Source organism: Gymnoscopelus microlampas (assembly GCF_963454915.1).
Source record: "Gymnoscopelus microlampas genome assembly, chromosome: 21".
Taxonomy (NCBI): Eukaryota; Metazoa; Chordata; class Actinopteri; order Myctophiformes; family Myctophidae; genus Gymnoscopelus; species Gymnoscopelus microlampas.
The window spans coordinates 10,704,811-10,720,083 of record NC_139958.1 but is presented as its reverse complement, the minus strand read 5'-3'; the positions used below and the strand labels follow the sequence as shown (position 1 = coordinate 10,720,083).

The following is a 15,273-nucleotide window of genomic DNA, read 5'->3' as shown; positions in this document are numbered from 1 at the left end:
CGAAGCACAAATGAGGTTATTAATGGGAGTGTTATCCATGCAGCCATGTACCATAGTTGTTTAATGGCGGTGAACTTCACACTCTAGTCTAAAGAAGGGATTATCAAACTTTGTAATTCCTGGTCTAAAAAGAATAGAAATGTGCAGATGATATGAATAGTTTCAGTTTTATTGTCATTGAAATGTATATGTTTTTTCTATAATACATACTGTACATTGTTCACAGGAGAGTTGAAGTCAACTGGATTGATACTGATTAATGCCAAAGCAAAATCCTGAATCTTAATTCAACTCCGAAAGTGAAAACATGACTGTTTACAGTCATGTTTTATACACTTTCAGAAGTAATCACATGATTAACCCATAGCGTCCCTATTCTGGGGTTTACTCGACAAAAAATAGCAGATCTACAAGCTTGCAATAGCTCGCCTTGCAACGCGTCGTGAGCTTGTAGATTGGTTATTTTCAGTGAAGAGATTTGGTGTTGAGGGAAAAAGACAAAAATAGGGGGGCCCGGTACAGAGACGCCTGGGGGACTCCAAGATTTATCCTGTGCTTTACCAGAGAAACACAAAACATAACTACTGTATATTGTCAGCAGCATTTCATAATGTCATGATGAAAATATGTAATCCATTTCAAGAAAAAAGCTTGACTTCATAATCTGCCCTTTAAATTCATCCGACCATGAACGTTTTCAAGGAACGAAAAGGTTCACTTATTTGAAATATGTATCTACCATTTTAGACCACCAGCTCAGCATGCTGATAATATCTGATTAGAAGCAGACAGTGTAATAAGAGAACGCATTATCTTTGGATCTTTTATCAATGTATGCGTTGTGGCAAATAATTCACAGTAGGCCTACAGCTGCCTTTTGGAATGATGATGTTCATGCAAACACGCATTCATTGAAATGAAATTGTAAAACTTGCAAAATAGGATAGAGCTGCCAGATCAGTAATATATATTTGACAATATGAAAAGGTACCAGAAAGTGAACATCTTGTACCAATTTGAAATGGGTAGAAACTAGAAATTAACTGGACCTTCTCACAGAGAAGACAACACAAGATTCTTCCATTCTGGAAATAAATTAATAGTAAATTGTGTACCTCCCCTACTGTGTGCCACCCCCACCAACAGCTTGGGGGGGACAAGGGTTAAACATGATGGAACAGGTGTGCAGCTTTTATTCTGACCTGATGAAGATCCTGTGAGATCGAAACGTTGTCGCAAATAATGAAGTAAATCCTTTACCTGGAAAATGCTCTACCTCCTTTCATATGTAGCTATACTTGCCAATAAACATAACAGCTAAGATTTACTATAATTGCGTTAACGTCTTAAAGTTTGTGAAGGCCTTCTTTGATATGTCTGAGGAGCAATACATTGATGGTTTGTCCAGCAACATTTCCATGAAATAAAATATTTGTCACAGTAGTTGAGTACGGCACCCTGACTAGACATCTTTAAAATGCACATATTTCACCCATTTCGGATGCTGTCAATGCGCTGAATGGGACATTATCACGTCTAATCAGACTACTGATTGGTCCAAGTAGGTGAGATACTGACCTGCGCTTCGCTTGAGCCGACTCAGCGCTGTCCGAGTTATATACCGAAAGGGCACAGAATCGTAAATCATGTTTTGGGGAGAGAGTTTGCCCCAACTTTCATCAACCCACAGAATAACGACAAAACACCTACTGAGCCCCGTCGGTAGGTCAGTATCTCACCTATACTTAGGCCAATCAATAGTCTGATTAAACCATTAAGACCGGGAACGCATCTGTGTCACTTTCAGAAAATCTTACACTTTGGCTATTTTTGAAAATGTTTGACTCAACATTTTTTACTCAAATCTTTGCTTCTGGGGGGTCCTTGGAACAAAATATTTTGAGATGGGGGGGGGTCCGTGGCCAGATACATATAATTCCTTGACAATTATGAAAAAGTTTGAGAACCACTCATATAGCAACATACGTTTTTTTTAGAAAACTGTTGGGATTTAGAAGACGTTTGTAGAACCGGCTTCAGGTTAAACGTGATTAATGTCCCACTCGGTGCATTGACAGCATTTTCAGTCTTTAGTCCCTTTTTGTGATCATCACCACTTCACTACTCTCACGTTCCCATCTTCTGCCTTGGGACCATCAATTCATATTGATAGATTGATAGATTGTTTTTTTCCCCCACAGTTACACGCATAACATTATATGCATTTCTCTTGTAGGCTCGAGGTCTCATCTGTGAAGGTGACATAGAGAGTCTGGTCAACTAGCGGAACTTCTTTCAGTGATAAAACGCTGCCACCGCCACAGGGCCTGCCCGGCGCCCTGGGCTCTAACACCGACTGTTTGTGCTCCTTCTGATGGCCGCTGTCTGTACTCTGGTGGTGATCCCGTACCAGAACTGTCTCTACGGCGGGCGCCGGGCTGCAGCCGCCGCCCTGCTGTTCTCCTCCCGAACTGAACGTGCTCTCGGTGCCCTCGGGTTGGTACAGGAAGGTGTGCGACGTGTTCACGGCCTCCCTGGGCCCGCACCGGGACACCATCGAGGGCGAATCGTGCGACACGAAGGAGGAGGTGGCGTGGGCGTCGGTGAAGCAGAACTGGCTGCCCCGGCTCCCCTGGCCGTGGTGACCGCCCCGCCCCCGGCCGCCCATCCTGCAGAACAGACACTTGATCTTCTCCACCACCTTGAGGACCACCGTCTTCCTGAGCAGGATGTAGATCCAGGGGTCCAGGATGGGGTTCACGGACGCCATGTGGATGGCCAGCAGGTCCGGCTCCTTGGTTTCGGTTCCTAGCTTTCGGTAGAACTGGTTCACGAAGATCCTCAGCTGAAAGAAAGCACGGGAGAAAACAAAAGAATTCTCTTTAATGATTTAGGAAAATAACCAGTGGTGGAAGAAGTACTCATATTTTTTTTACTTAAGTAAAAGTATCAATACTGCAATATAAAAATACTGGTATCAAAATGTACTTAAAGTACCAAAGTAAACGTACTCATTGTGCAGAATGTCCCATTTCACAAGTTCATAATGTATACAAATCTTTTGAAAATAGCAGCTCTACAAGCTCACAATGCAACTTGTAGATCGGCTGAGCCGCACTGAGCATGTCCGGCTCAGTGGCAACTTCCTGTTTGGCAGCTGGCTGTTTGAGCTCCTGATACTTCAACTTGATTTAACTATTATTATGCCTCTTTTAAGTTTGTAATTCTATGCGCTACTTGACATTGTAGAGTCAATCTAAGGAGGACAAGCAGTCAAAAGTTCTGGATGGTTTTTGTGACTTAGGATATTTGGTGGATCCATTTAGGCCTGAATCAGCCTAACAAAGACCCAGAGACCCACTTCCTACTACAAACAAATGAGCTGGATTGGTTTGCTACCTGGAGAAGAGAGAGAAGAAGCCAACTACTGTCAAGCCACCTCAAAAACTCCACAGACTCAGGTGCGTGAACTGCTTGAGCAGCAAAAGGACTTCTGCAGTGGTCCTCAACCTTTTCAGGCCGAGACCCCCCAAAATAATCTGATAATATCCTACTATAATTCTAGTAACCGTGGTGAGTGAGTGAAGCTACCCGGTTCTTCTCAGTGGCTGGAGCAATTGCTCTGATTTTGCACACAGCCATTGACCATTACCATCTGAACTTAACTGTGAAGCCCGTTTTTCAATTTCATCAAATCTCAGCTTCTTATTAGCGTTTATGTGTGCAAGAATGTCGCCATGGTTACGGGGCTGCCCAGCTGTGGGATGGCCCCGCTGGCTATGGGACGAACTGCCTCCCGGGTTGCCAGATCATGTGCGCATATCCCCCCACGGATGCGTCGACCGGGTATGGTCTAGTTATTAATAATTTGAACTGGGGACCCCCCCCCACACCCTGATAAGCACTTGGAATGTAGGAGTTGAGGCATTACATTTAGTTTGACCTGATTCCACAGATAAATATATCATATATTTTATAAAGTATTTTTTTTCTCTTGTTTTTTCCCAGGTATTAAAAAGGTCTTAAATGTCACTTCACTGTCATCTGGGGACCCCCCAAAATCATGTGGGGGTCCCGACCCACAGGTTGAGAACCATTGTTCTATACAACTCTTTTAGAACAGCAGGAGAACATTTTCAAATCCTGTGTTGACTCCTCAAACAAAGGAGTTGGGGAGCTGGTGAGAGAAACCCTTGACCTCAGGGCTATAGTCTGAAATTCACTCCAAAGGAATGTCTTGCTTTTCGCCTATAAAGAGTCAAGACATGCCCAAACTAGGGATTGATTATTAATCAATTATTGTATTAAATTATAAAAAAAATATATAATAGATTAAATCGATTAGTTTGATTAACTGTTACACCCCTCTAGCAATACTAACCATTGGTTAAAAGAATAATAACACATACTATATTAATTGGGCTAAATGTGTACAATCTATCAATTATGCAACAATGTAAATATGAGATAATAAAATCTAATGGGCCTAAACTGCAGCACTGAACCAAATCAGAGGCCAATAAAACCCACCTCTGTTCTGTTCTGTTCTTCATTCTGTCTCCTAAAACTCATCAACCAAGGAATTGACTTTCTCCAGCATCTAATCAAAAGTTATCTCCTCTGCTCACAATGTCAGAGTGACTTATTTGGGACGACAGGACAGACAGAGTTACAATGTGTAACTTTGTTTGTTTGTTTATGTGGAAAACTCTCTCACTCTCCACTGGAACTATGCTTGTTATGGTTAAAGACTGAAGACATTGAGTTTGTTTTAGCTCTCAAGTGTGCTAGACTATGTCTAGACTAGAGATACTTAGAAATAATTAACCAAAGCTCAGTATGTTGTATAGATCAAGCAATGCATCCACTATAGTATGCCAAATGTTATGTGACCTTATGCAGTATTATAGCACATGATTTTAGGGCTATTTTGCAAAGACATATATTTTACAATATGCTATATGAATTTCAATGAAACTCGAACTTAGCATTGATCATCATCATCATCATCATCATCATCATCATCATCATCATCATCATCATATCCTCTCCATGTTCCTTTGCTCTCTTGGGTAACAGGATAGGTGGGCACCAAGGAACAGTGGGCACCTCGGTTTTAAAGCGGCTATTTTTCCCCCAAAATGTTACAAAATGTAATATTTGGAAAATGTTTTCAAGTAAAGTAAAGTATACATGATTAGAACATGCTTAAACATTTGACAATTAATGTCTAATATTTCTACAATTGCTACAAATTGTTACAAAACCTGTATATCCAGTCATTTTGGGGCATAAACAAGAAGTTGAAGGACAAAATGCAGTCTGATAATGATGTGCAGTGCATGTTTTTGAACATTTTGGTGTGCCGCAGTGCCCAGATTCCCTAGTGCCCACCTATCCTGTAGCCCAGGGGTTTTCAACCAGTGGTCCGGGGACCACCAGTGGTCCTTGAGGGGGTTCCAGGGGGTCCCCAGCCAAATTAATAGTTAGCAACCAAATTGACCCTTATGTGTCTGTAACTCTGAGAGTGTACAAATGGAACCAAATGGACCCTAATGGGTCCATTTGGTTCCATTTGTACACTCTCAGAGTTAAATGAACACTGATGATGGTGATACAGTGTAGATTGGGACCCCCAAGAAATCTAAATGGTTGAGTCCCTGGCATATCTTTTCAAATTGGGGTCCCTGGGCTAATATTTGTCAATTCGGGGGTCCTTGATGCGAAAAAGGTTGAAAACCACTGCTGTAGCCTATCCCTCTCTTGCACTCTCCAATCATTTACTCAAGTACTGTACTTAAGTATAATTTTGAGGTAGGCCTACTTTTACTTTACTGGAGTATTTCCAATTGTCTATACTTTTACTTCAACTCCATCTTGGAGGCAAATATTATACTTTTATTCCACTACAATTATTTGAAAACTTGAGTTACTATACTTTGCAGATATATATTATTACATTATAAAACATACATTAAAGGACGACTTCACCACTTTTCAACATATCTTCATATAATAGGTCCTCACTAATGCTCATGATAAAATGGTACCATTTTTTTCTAATCAGTCTGTGTCTCAGAGGAGGGCTGTAGACAGTTCAGAAACCCGTCTACCACTGACATCATCGATGGGGAATCCAAGCTAATAGAAACTGCAGGCTTTGTATTCCTGGAAAGTTGCAATGCAATAATAGATCCCATGGTTCTCGCCTTAATAAAAATCTGAATACAAAAATTGTAATTTTTTTGGAAAAAAAAATCCTGCCTAACGATGATGTCACTGGTAGACGAGTTTCTGGACTGTCCACAGCCCTCCTATGAGACACAGACCAAGTAGAAAAAAATTGTATCATTTTATCATGAGCATTAGTGAGGACCTATTATATGAAGATATGTTGAAAAGTGGTGAAGTCGTCCTTTAACCACTTTTAGCCCTATTCTATACCTCAGCTATTTGAAAATAGCCATCTACAAGCTTGTAGATCTGCTATTTTCAAACATTTTAGTACTTTTTCCACTACTGTTTTAGGCACAAGCGTTGCGCAACATGAACTGTCTGTAAAATAGTTATTATTACACACACACACACACACACACACACACACACACACACACACACACACACACACACACACACACACACACACACACCGTTGAGCTGACTTTCTACTCACCACTAACGGTATGGAGCAGATGAGAACCACGGCTGAAGTAGCGATTAGTAGGATGACCATCTGGATCTCTGCTCCGGCCAGGCGGCCGAAGCTCCGTCTCCTCCCCGGCCGGAGGTCCGCTATCCTCCGCTGGTCTGTCCCCAGCGAGGTGCGGCGCATGAAGCGGCGGTGCATGAGGATCAGAGCCCCGCACACCATCACGTTGCACACCACCGTGCACAGCACCAGCACCGAGTTCACCCCGGCGTACATCAGGTTGAAGGCGGCCTCCGTGGTGACGTTGGTCCGCCAGTCGATGAAGCACCAGGTGTTGGGGTACTGCCGCTTCACCTGATTGATTGATTGATTGATTGATTGAATACTTTATTAACAGTTTTCCCAAAAAAAAAGCACAGACAATTAGCCTACATTCAATACAAAAGGATGCTAAAAGGATTAAACCCAAGAAAGCACGTATGGCTTGTTTCTAGCTTTAGATCAAGACTCTCGTAGATGTGGTTTTTTTTCCACGATTTTGACATTTTCATATCTATAAAAATGTCAAAATCGATAAAATACATCTACGAGAGTCTTGATCTAAGGCAGGCTAGCTTGTTTCCATTATGATCCTGGCTATTCAAATTCGTCGAAACATTTGATGACAAACAATAATACACAATACACAATACGATGCAAAAACATCATATAAACGAGTAATCAAGAAGAAACATGGATACAGGATAGACCAGCACTAAAAGGACATCTGGGCACCTCGATGTAAAATTGGCTATTTTGTCCAAAAAGGTAAAACAAATACGATATTTGAAAAATGGTCTTAAGTAATGTAAAGTAAACATGATGTGAACATGCACGGTACATCATTATCAGACTTAATGTTATCCTATAACTTCTTGTTTATGCCCCAAAATGACTGGATATACAGGTTTTGTAGCAAGTTGTAGCAATTATAGAACTATTAGACCATTGGTTCTCAAAGTGGGGTCGGGGGACCCCCAGGGGTACTTGAGGGGGTTCCAGGGGGTCCCCAGCTAAATGATGGATAGGAACCAAATGGACCCTATGGGTCTGTAACTCTCAGAATTAAATTAACATAGATGTTATAATATGAATTGGGGTCCCAGAGGTATAAATGCCATTACATGGGGGTCCGTAGCCTAATGCATGTTAAACTGGGGGTCCTTGAAATTAAAATGGTTGAGAATCACTGCTAGAGAGCCGTAAAAACCTTCTCTTATTGGGGTCCCTGGCTTATATTTTCAAATGGGGGTCCGTGGGGTAATAAGTGTCAATTTGGGGGTCCTTGACATGAAAAAGTTTGAGAACCACTGTCTTAGACCTTAATTGTCGAATGTTAAAGCATGTTCTACTTCTAATCATGTATATTTTACTTTACTTAAATCCATTTTTTATTTTTTTTAACATTTTGGACAAAATAGCCATTTTACTTCGAGGCGCCCAGATGTCCCTAATAGTGCCCTCCTATCCTGTCACCAGAAAACTATGTACCAACCTGTCCCAGGCCCATGCTGGGCAGCGCGCAGAACAGCCCACACGTCACGTAGATGGCCAGCAGGGTCAGCGCGCCCAGTCTCTGGCTCACGTACCGGTTGTAGAAATACGCGTGGTTTATGGCCAGATACCTCTCTATGGACATGGCGAATATAATCCCCAGCTGCACCAAGAAGAAGAAGATCAGGATGAAGCCAGAGTACTGACACAGAGGCTCTCCTCCGGGCCAGGAGCCCTTCACGTAGGTGGCGATGGTGACCGGGCTGGCCAGCAGGGTCCCCAGGAGATCCGTGACCGCCAGACCGCACACCAGCGTGTAGAAGGTCGTCTCTTTCTGCTCCTTCCGAGATATGCGGAGAACCACTATGGCGATCACGTTGCCCACCACCCCGAATATGAACATGATGATCGGCACGGTGGGCTGCCGTGACGCCCGGGCCATCACCACCGGCACCTGGTCGCTCATGGTTGCATTCATTTATTTAATTTAATCACTCCTATGTTCAAATAGTAAAGTTAATGTATAGTTTTCTTCTCCAATCTCCATTCGTATTTATCCGTTCCGCTCGGGTGCATCATTCTCCACATTCCACAGCAATTCCACAGCAAAGCCCAAATCCTCCGTTTCCATTTTACGCACAGATATTAAAGCTTCCAAATTCCGATTTGTTCTGGTCACAAACGTTGTAAAATCCTACTTGATCAGCGGCGCAGCACGTTGTATCCAAACAGAAAGTGACAGACAGACAGACAGACAGGGGAAGTGTGTGTATGTTCTCTTGAGTTCAGTGTGTGTGTGCACTGTGCATGGAGCCACTCCTCTCCAGCTGGTAGCAGCAGCAGGTCCTTTATGTAGGTGTAGCCCTAGTGTAGCCACGCACCTATGGGGGCGCACAGCACGTCAGAAAGCTGTTGGACATACGCACTAAAGTAGGCCTATATAGTGTTATCTTGGTCTTAATGACAACACTGTGCGACAACTCAACAGGTACAAATGACAGATATCCTGCAGTGTGTTTTATCTATACCAGGGGTCTTCAACGTTTTCAGCCCAAGGACCCCCTAGCTGAGAGAGAGATGAAGCAGGGACCCCCTCTATTTTGTATAAAATTTTCTTTTAGATTCAACTTTTTTTGTTGACGTTTACTGTTCTTTTTTCCCTCTACACCTATACCTCTTTACCTCTTTGCTCACAAAGCTTGTAGATCGGCTATTTTTGGCTAAAGTTCTCCTCAGAAAAGGGATGCTAGGGTTCAAGTGGTTAAGGTAAAAAGAAAAAATCCTATCACACAAAAATTTGGCGGACCCCCTGTAGTAACTCTGAGGACCCCCTAGGGGTCCCGGACCCCCTGTTGAAGACCCCTGATCTATACAGTTAGTTAGTGATGAATTGAATACACAGGACCTCAATGGAAACAACTTAAAAGCCCTGAGGGCTGATATGAGAACACGTTTTGGTCTAAATGTCATAATTGGAGGAAAGTTTAAAATGTATTTAGTTTATGATGATTTATTGTTGTTCAGCACTTGAAAAGTTTTGGTTGGGAACTTGGGATGTGCATGCTTCCCTCTGGACTTAGTATAGCCTTGGATTGAGACTATCATAAATGTATTTTCTATCGATTTTGATATTTGCATATCAGATATGCAAATATCAAAATCGATAAAAATACATCTATGATAGTCTTGATCCATGGCTATTGAAAGTATTTATTTGAAATCATTTCAAATAAATGTAATCACACAGTGAAATGAAACCCATTTGACTGTACCACTGGAATCCCCCCAAGGGACCGCAGGACATGGCTTTGAAAACCACTGCTAGACTACTGTACTATAACTCAGAGGTCAATGGTTATATTGCCCTCTTTGGGAATAGCTTACATGCAATCTACTGTAAAAGCAACATATTCTGCAGATGTTGCTCATAGATCTTTTTTGTTTGCTTCTCTTAATGATCAGAGAACCTTTTAATGTGGATTCTCTCTGAACACACCGACGCCCATTAGAACAGAAGCCGTACGGTCAGGACATTCTGAACCACATGCACACACAACTAATGATTAGATTGAAAAATTTCACAATGATAACTGCTGATTCTGTAATGTTATTGTTGAAGTACATAGACAAACCACATAAGGATCATAAACGTCACATGAAAGTTGAACTTTATGTACACTAAGTTCACACACGTTTCACACGTCCTCAACAGTTAGTAGGCTAACACGGGTTAAGATGACTGAACATCAAGCTCCTTTTGTCAACCACAATTTCCTGTTTGTGAACTTAAAGAAGTGCGTGGGTGATTCTCTGGAAGTTTATGGTAAACTTTCACTATAGCTTTTTTTCTCTTCGTTTTTTTCCCCCATTATTTTTCAATTCTATAATGAGAGTGTACAAACGGTACCAAACGGACCCTTTACGGGTCTCCAAACACACTGACCCCGGTTTGAACCCAGGGGACCACCAGAATTACCTTATAGGTCCAGTTGCTTCAATTTGTACTCTCAGAGTTAAAATGAACATCATTTTTACTAGATTGGGGTCCCAGATAAACCCATTTTAAACCGGGAAAGTAATTGCTTGTTAACTGTGGACTGTGTCTATAGCAGTCTGTGCTGACTTGACATTCAAGCTCAGAAGGATATTAGTCACTGACCAAATCTGGTCACACGCCGTTTGAAGTGAAAAGCATTGGCCTGTTATCATCAACAGCTGCAACACACACACGCGCACACACACACACACACACACACACACACACACACACACACACACACACACACACACACACACACACATACACATACACATACACATACACACACACATACACCGGTCAGAGACAGAAAACTTGTCTTGTTGCAACACGTTATGAAGTTGCAGATCTTCTATTTTCCCCGAAATGTTGCCTATTTCCGTTAAATGGTCTCCTGTTATAACTATAGGCCCATAATAGGGACACTATTCACGTGGTTAATGAATTAGTCATGGAGTTGACACTGTACATTGTGTTGTTGAAGATACAATGACAAAACAAATCACGCCTGTTCTATTTATGGCCTTTAAACACATGAGCTTGCGTTGATGGGCTATTTTTAGGAGATGTTTGGTGTAGAGGGAAAAACAGGAGGGGGCCAAGTACAGTACAGACCTCTGGGGGACTCCGGTCAACAGGGTTTAAGTGGTTAAACAAAGTGTTTCTAAAAAGAGCTTGTTTTCATAATATCTAAACATTAAAGTTAATGACTAGTACAGGGACCTTTCCATGGCTTGGGTTGTGTGAGGCAAATCTTGGAAATACTAAATTACTGATTATTCATTCTATGTAAACTGTTCTAACTACTTTCTTAAACCCAGCTCTGTATTGGTAATCTAATACTTAGTTGATTGGGGTTGGCTCTGTACTTGAGAGTGAGACAATAGCCAGCACTCTATCAATGTCCTTTTCACAGTTTATTTAGCTCTCCAACAGACAGAACAACGGTTGGAACCTGTTTGGTTTCAACCAAACAGGTCTTCCTCAGCGTGGGATTTGATTGTGTGCTGGCTATTTTCTCACTCTCATGAACTTGTTGAGCCATATGCACCTTGAGACTTTTGTTGTTGTGGGCGTTCTGTACTTGGTCCGCTCTTTATCCCAACCTCTACACCAAATCTCTTTGCCGAAAATGGCAGACGATACAGATCAACGTGTTGCGATGCGTTCATTGGCTATTTTCGGGGAATGTCCCCCCCCCCAGAATAGGAATGCTAGAGTTCAAGTGGTTAAGAAGACCCTGTTCTCTTCGTCCATCCCTTATCTTGCAGCGCCCCCCCCCCCACCCCCCCCCCACGTGGAATGCGACGTATGTCGACAGAGAGCCGTCATAAATAACTTTACCCTAATAATGTGAGTAAATTATGATAATGCAATATTCTGTGCATTTATTCCCACTTCTCTTACCACTTAAACCCTACGATAATATAGTTGTATCATGTATGTAGAGAAATGATCCAAATGTTTGCATGTTTTTGCTGAATGTTTGCCTAATAGGACATCATGCCTAGAATAGGAATGCTATAGGGGTCATATGGTTAAATACATGAGGACTCCTGTTGGTCTGGAGACTGGCCTGCAGAGGCCAGGGGTTGAGGTCACACAACTGTTGACCGTCCACATGTTGAGGGAGATAATTGTTTTAGGGCAGGGATTCCCAACCCGTGGTCCGGGGCCCACTTGTGGGGTGTCATGGTACTTTAAAACCTTGAGAAAATAGCTTTTGTTGTGATGTCGATAAATAGAAACTTAAAGTGTACTATATGTCAGTTCTATAGATCCATAAGCTGGAACACAATCGATTGATTGATCATTAACCCATTAAGACCTGGAACGCATCTGTGTCATTTTTTTATTTGATCTAAAAAGCATTATTTTACACTTTGGCTATTCAAAAATAGCAGATATACAAGCTCGTAGCGCGGCACCGAGTGCCACGCTACGAGCTTGTAGATCTGCTATTTTTGAAAAATCGTGCAAAATGTGTGCAAATTGAATATTTATATTATTTTAAAGCGAACATTTTTAACTCAAATCTTTGCTCCTGGAGGTCCCTGGAACAAAACATTTTGAGATGGGGGTCGGCGGCCAAATACATATCATTTTGGGGGTCCTTGACCTGAAAAAGTTTGAGCACCACTGATATAGAAACGTTTTTCAGAAAATTGTTGGGATAGAAGACATTTGTAGAATCGGCTTCAGGTCTTAAAGGGTTCAAATAAACGTGCTCTTAGAATTCATGCAGCCCACCCATCTGACCACTTAGCACAGTGCTGATTTTCAAGTGGGCCCTGAGCCAGAACAGATTGGGAAATGCTGCTGTTTTTAGGGAACTTCAGTGCAATAATTCTCATCATGGCAGCTCTTGACCCCACAGGCCATGCAGAATCTGCTGTCTCATGTCCAGCCGGGAGGTGCAGGGGGGGGGGGGGAGGAGGGAGGAGGGGGTGGGGGTGTCCTCCCTTGTCCGTCCCAGTGGGACTGAGATTCAGATAGAGAGGTTGGATGCAGTGTTGCCAGAGTTTGCGTGAGAAATTAGCAACCAGGTATATGAAATCAAGCCCACTAGAAGTGACCATATATAGGCCACATGAGCACTTCAAACCTGTATAAGTTTGCTATTTGAAGATCAGCTATTTGTTGATCAGCTATTTTCAAAAGAATCCTGAGGAAAAGAAGGTGCAAAAATATGGAATCATTTTTAAACATTTTAACAACACAAATCTAGCACGGGGGTCCCTGGCGCAAATTATAATTTCAGATGGGGGTCCAACGTGAACAAATTCATATTCATTTTGGGGTCCTTGACATGAAAATGTTTGAGAACCACTGGTTTAAACAATAATCAATAATCAAAACATTTGGAAGCAAGCCCAAATAAGCAACTACACTTTAGAAACAAGCCCAAACCCGCAACTACCTTTACAAGCAACTTTACAGAAAAACAAGCCCCAAAGTTGCTTATAATAAGCAGACCTGGCAACACTGGTTGGATGGACTGAGCGAGGGGTCATTCTTTGGTGAAGGGGAGGCGAGAGGAGCTCTTGAAGGGAAATTACTTTTCTGTAGTTTTCTTCTTAAACTAACATATTTTCAACCTCTGTAGAAATGTTGTTTTTCTACCAACATGATAAACAATCCGTTTCTCCATCTTTGGACTTTGGGAAATCAACAGGAGGTTATAGCTGTAATGGTTTCCATCCACCCAGCCTTTCAGGGGAGGTGCCAAGAATCGGCGTGTTTTTGTAGTATTATCAGAAATACAATCACATTTTGTGTAAAATAAATAAATAATTGCGAGAGTCTGGTGTGCAGGTGTTCCTGTTAGTTCCATAACAGGAACCACAACAATAGCACTCTATACTGGTAAACAGCTATTCAAAGGCTTATGCAAGACTGAAGACGGTCACAGAATAGCCTTGTCACCCATGTTTATTTATACTAATTATGTTGTTATGTATATATTAAACCCATTTGATTTCCACTGTTTGAGACCAGCCCAAAATAAACTTTAGCAAAATGATCATGGATGTGATCATGTCTTTGCTGACTTTACAAGCATGAAAAACATGGCAAGAAGTTATATTCCAGGCTGGGAAAGCCAAAAAGAAATTGTTTTGTATCCCTTGGGGAGGTGTAAGCGGGCGACCTTTCTGACCCAGTCCTCCAGCCCACTTGATGAACGCACATCCATTATGGTATGACTCAGGTCATGTGACAGCAAGGCCCGCGATCTCACATTCCGCGATACATTATCCCCCAAGGACACAATAAAAACATATTAAAGAAGTCTGCGGGGATGCCCATGCACACTTTGGTGGAATAGAAGAATGTCTTTACAGTGTTCTTCTTCTCTTTCTGTTATGGGATTTCTTATTATACACTAGATCATTGGTTCTCAAAGTGGGGTCCGGGGACCCTCAGGGGTCCTTGAGGGAGTTCCAGGGGGTCCCCAGCTAAATGTCGGATAGGTAGAAACCAGATAGACCCTTATGGGTCTGCAACTCTGAGAGTGTTGGTTCCATATGTACACTCTCAGAGTTAAATTAACATTGATTTTACAATATAAATTGGCGTCCCATGAAAGAAATGCCATTAAATGGGGGTCCGTAGCCTAATGCATGTCAAACTGGGGGTCCTTGAAATTAAAATGGTTGAGAATTACTGCTAGAGCCGTAAAAAGCCTCTCTCATGGCGTCCCTATGGCATATATCTTTTCAAATGGGGGTCCGCGGGCTAATAAGTGTCAAGTTGGGGGTCTTTGACATGAAAAAGTTTGAGAACCACTGCACTAGATGACTGGGTCATTCCCCAGGGCTCTAGTATATTTGGTGCGCTCCTAACCCCCCCCCCCACACAAATCTATTAGCCGAAAATATCCGTGTCACATTGTGAGCTTGTAGATCGGCTATATTCTTCAACTTTCTGCTATTCTGTGGACAATCAAACTCAACAGCTAAAGAAAAGAAAATCTTATTTGCCATGACAGCAGTAAGTAAGCGAGTGGCATCTTCTTCCCCCCTTTTTTTGGCTGCACTACCATACTGTAATT

General features: G+C 42.1%; 1 protein-coding gene across 1 annotated transcript; it reads right to left on the bottom strand.

Annotated features, from left to right (window-relative positions):
* Window positions 1–153: 153 nt before the first annotated feature.
* On the bottom strand, window positions 154–8,991 carry ptger4b (prostaglandin E receptor 4 (subtype EP4) b). Its single transcript, XM_084046542.1, has 3 exons — window positions 8,184–8,991; window positions 6,674–7,003; window positions 154–2,845 (listed from the first exon to the last, which is right to left on the bottom strand). The coding sequence occupies exons 1-3, from the start codon at window positions 8,658–8,660 to the stop codon at window positions 2,216–2,218; spliced, it is 1,437 nt and encodes a 478-aa protein (XP_083902668.1). The 5' UTR covers window positions 8,661–8,991; the 3' UTR covers window positions 154–2,215.
* Between the last annotated feature and the right edge of the window lie 6,282 nt (window positions 8,992–15,273).

Excerpts from the sequence above, each read along its gene's own strand:
- ptger4b (XM_084046542.1), bottom strand. The coding sequence starts at position 8,660 with ATGAATGCAACCATGAGCGACCAGGTGCCGGTGGTGATGGCCCGGGCG. Across the intron at positions 7,004-8,183 it reads CCAGCATGGGCCTGGGACAG|GTGAAGCGGCAGTACCCCAA; the intron begins GTTGGTACATAG and ends TCAATCAATCAG. Across the intron at positions 2,846-6,673 it reads TCTGCTCCATACCGTTAGTG|CTGAGGATCTTCGTGAACCA; the intron begins GTGAGTAGAAAG and ends GCTTTCTTTCAG.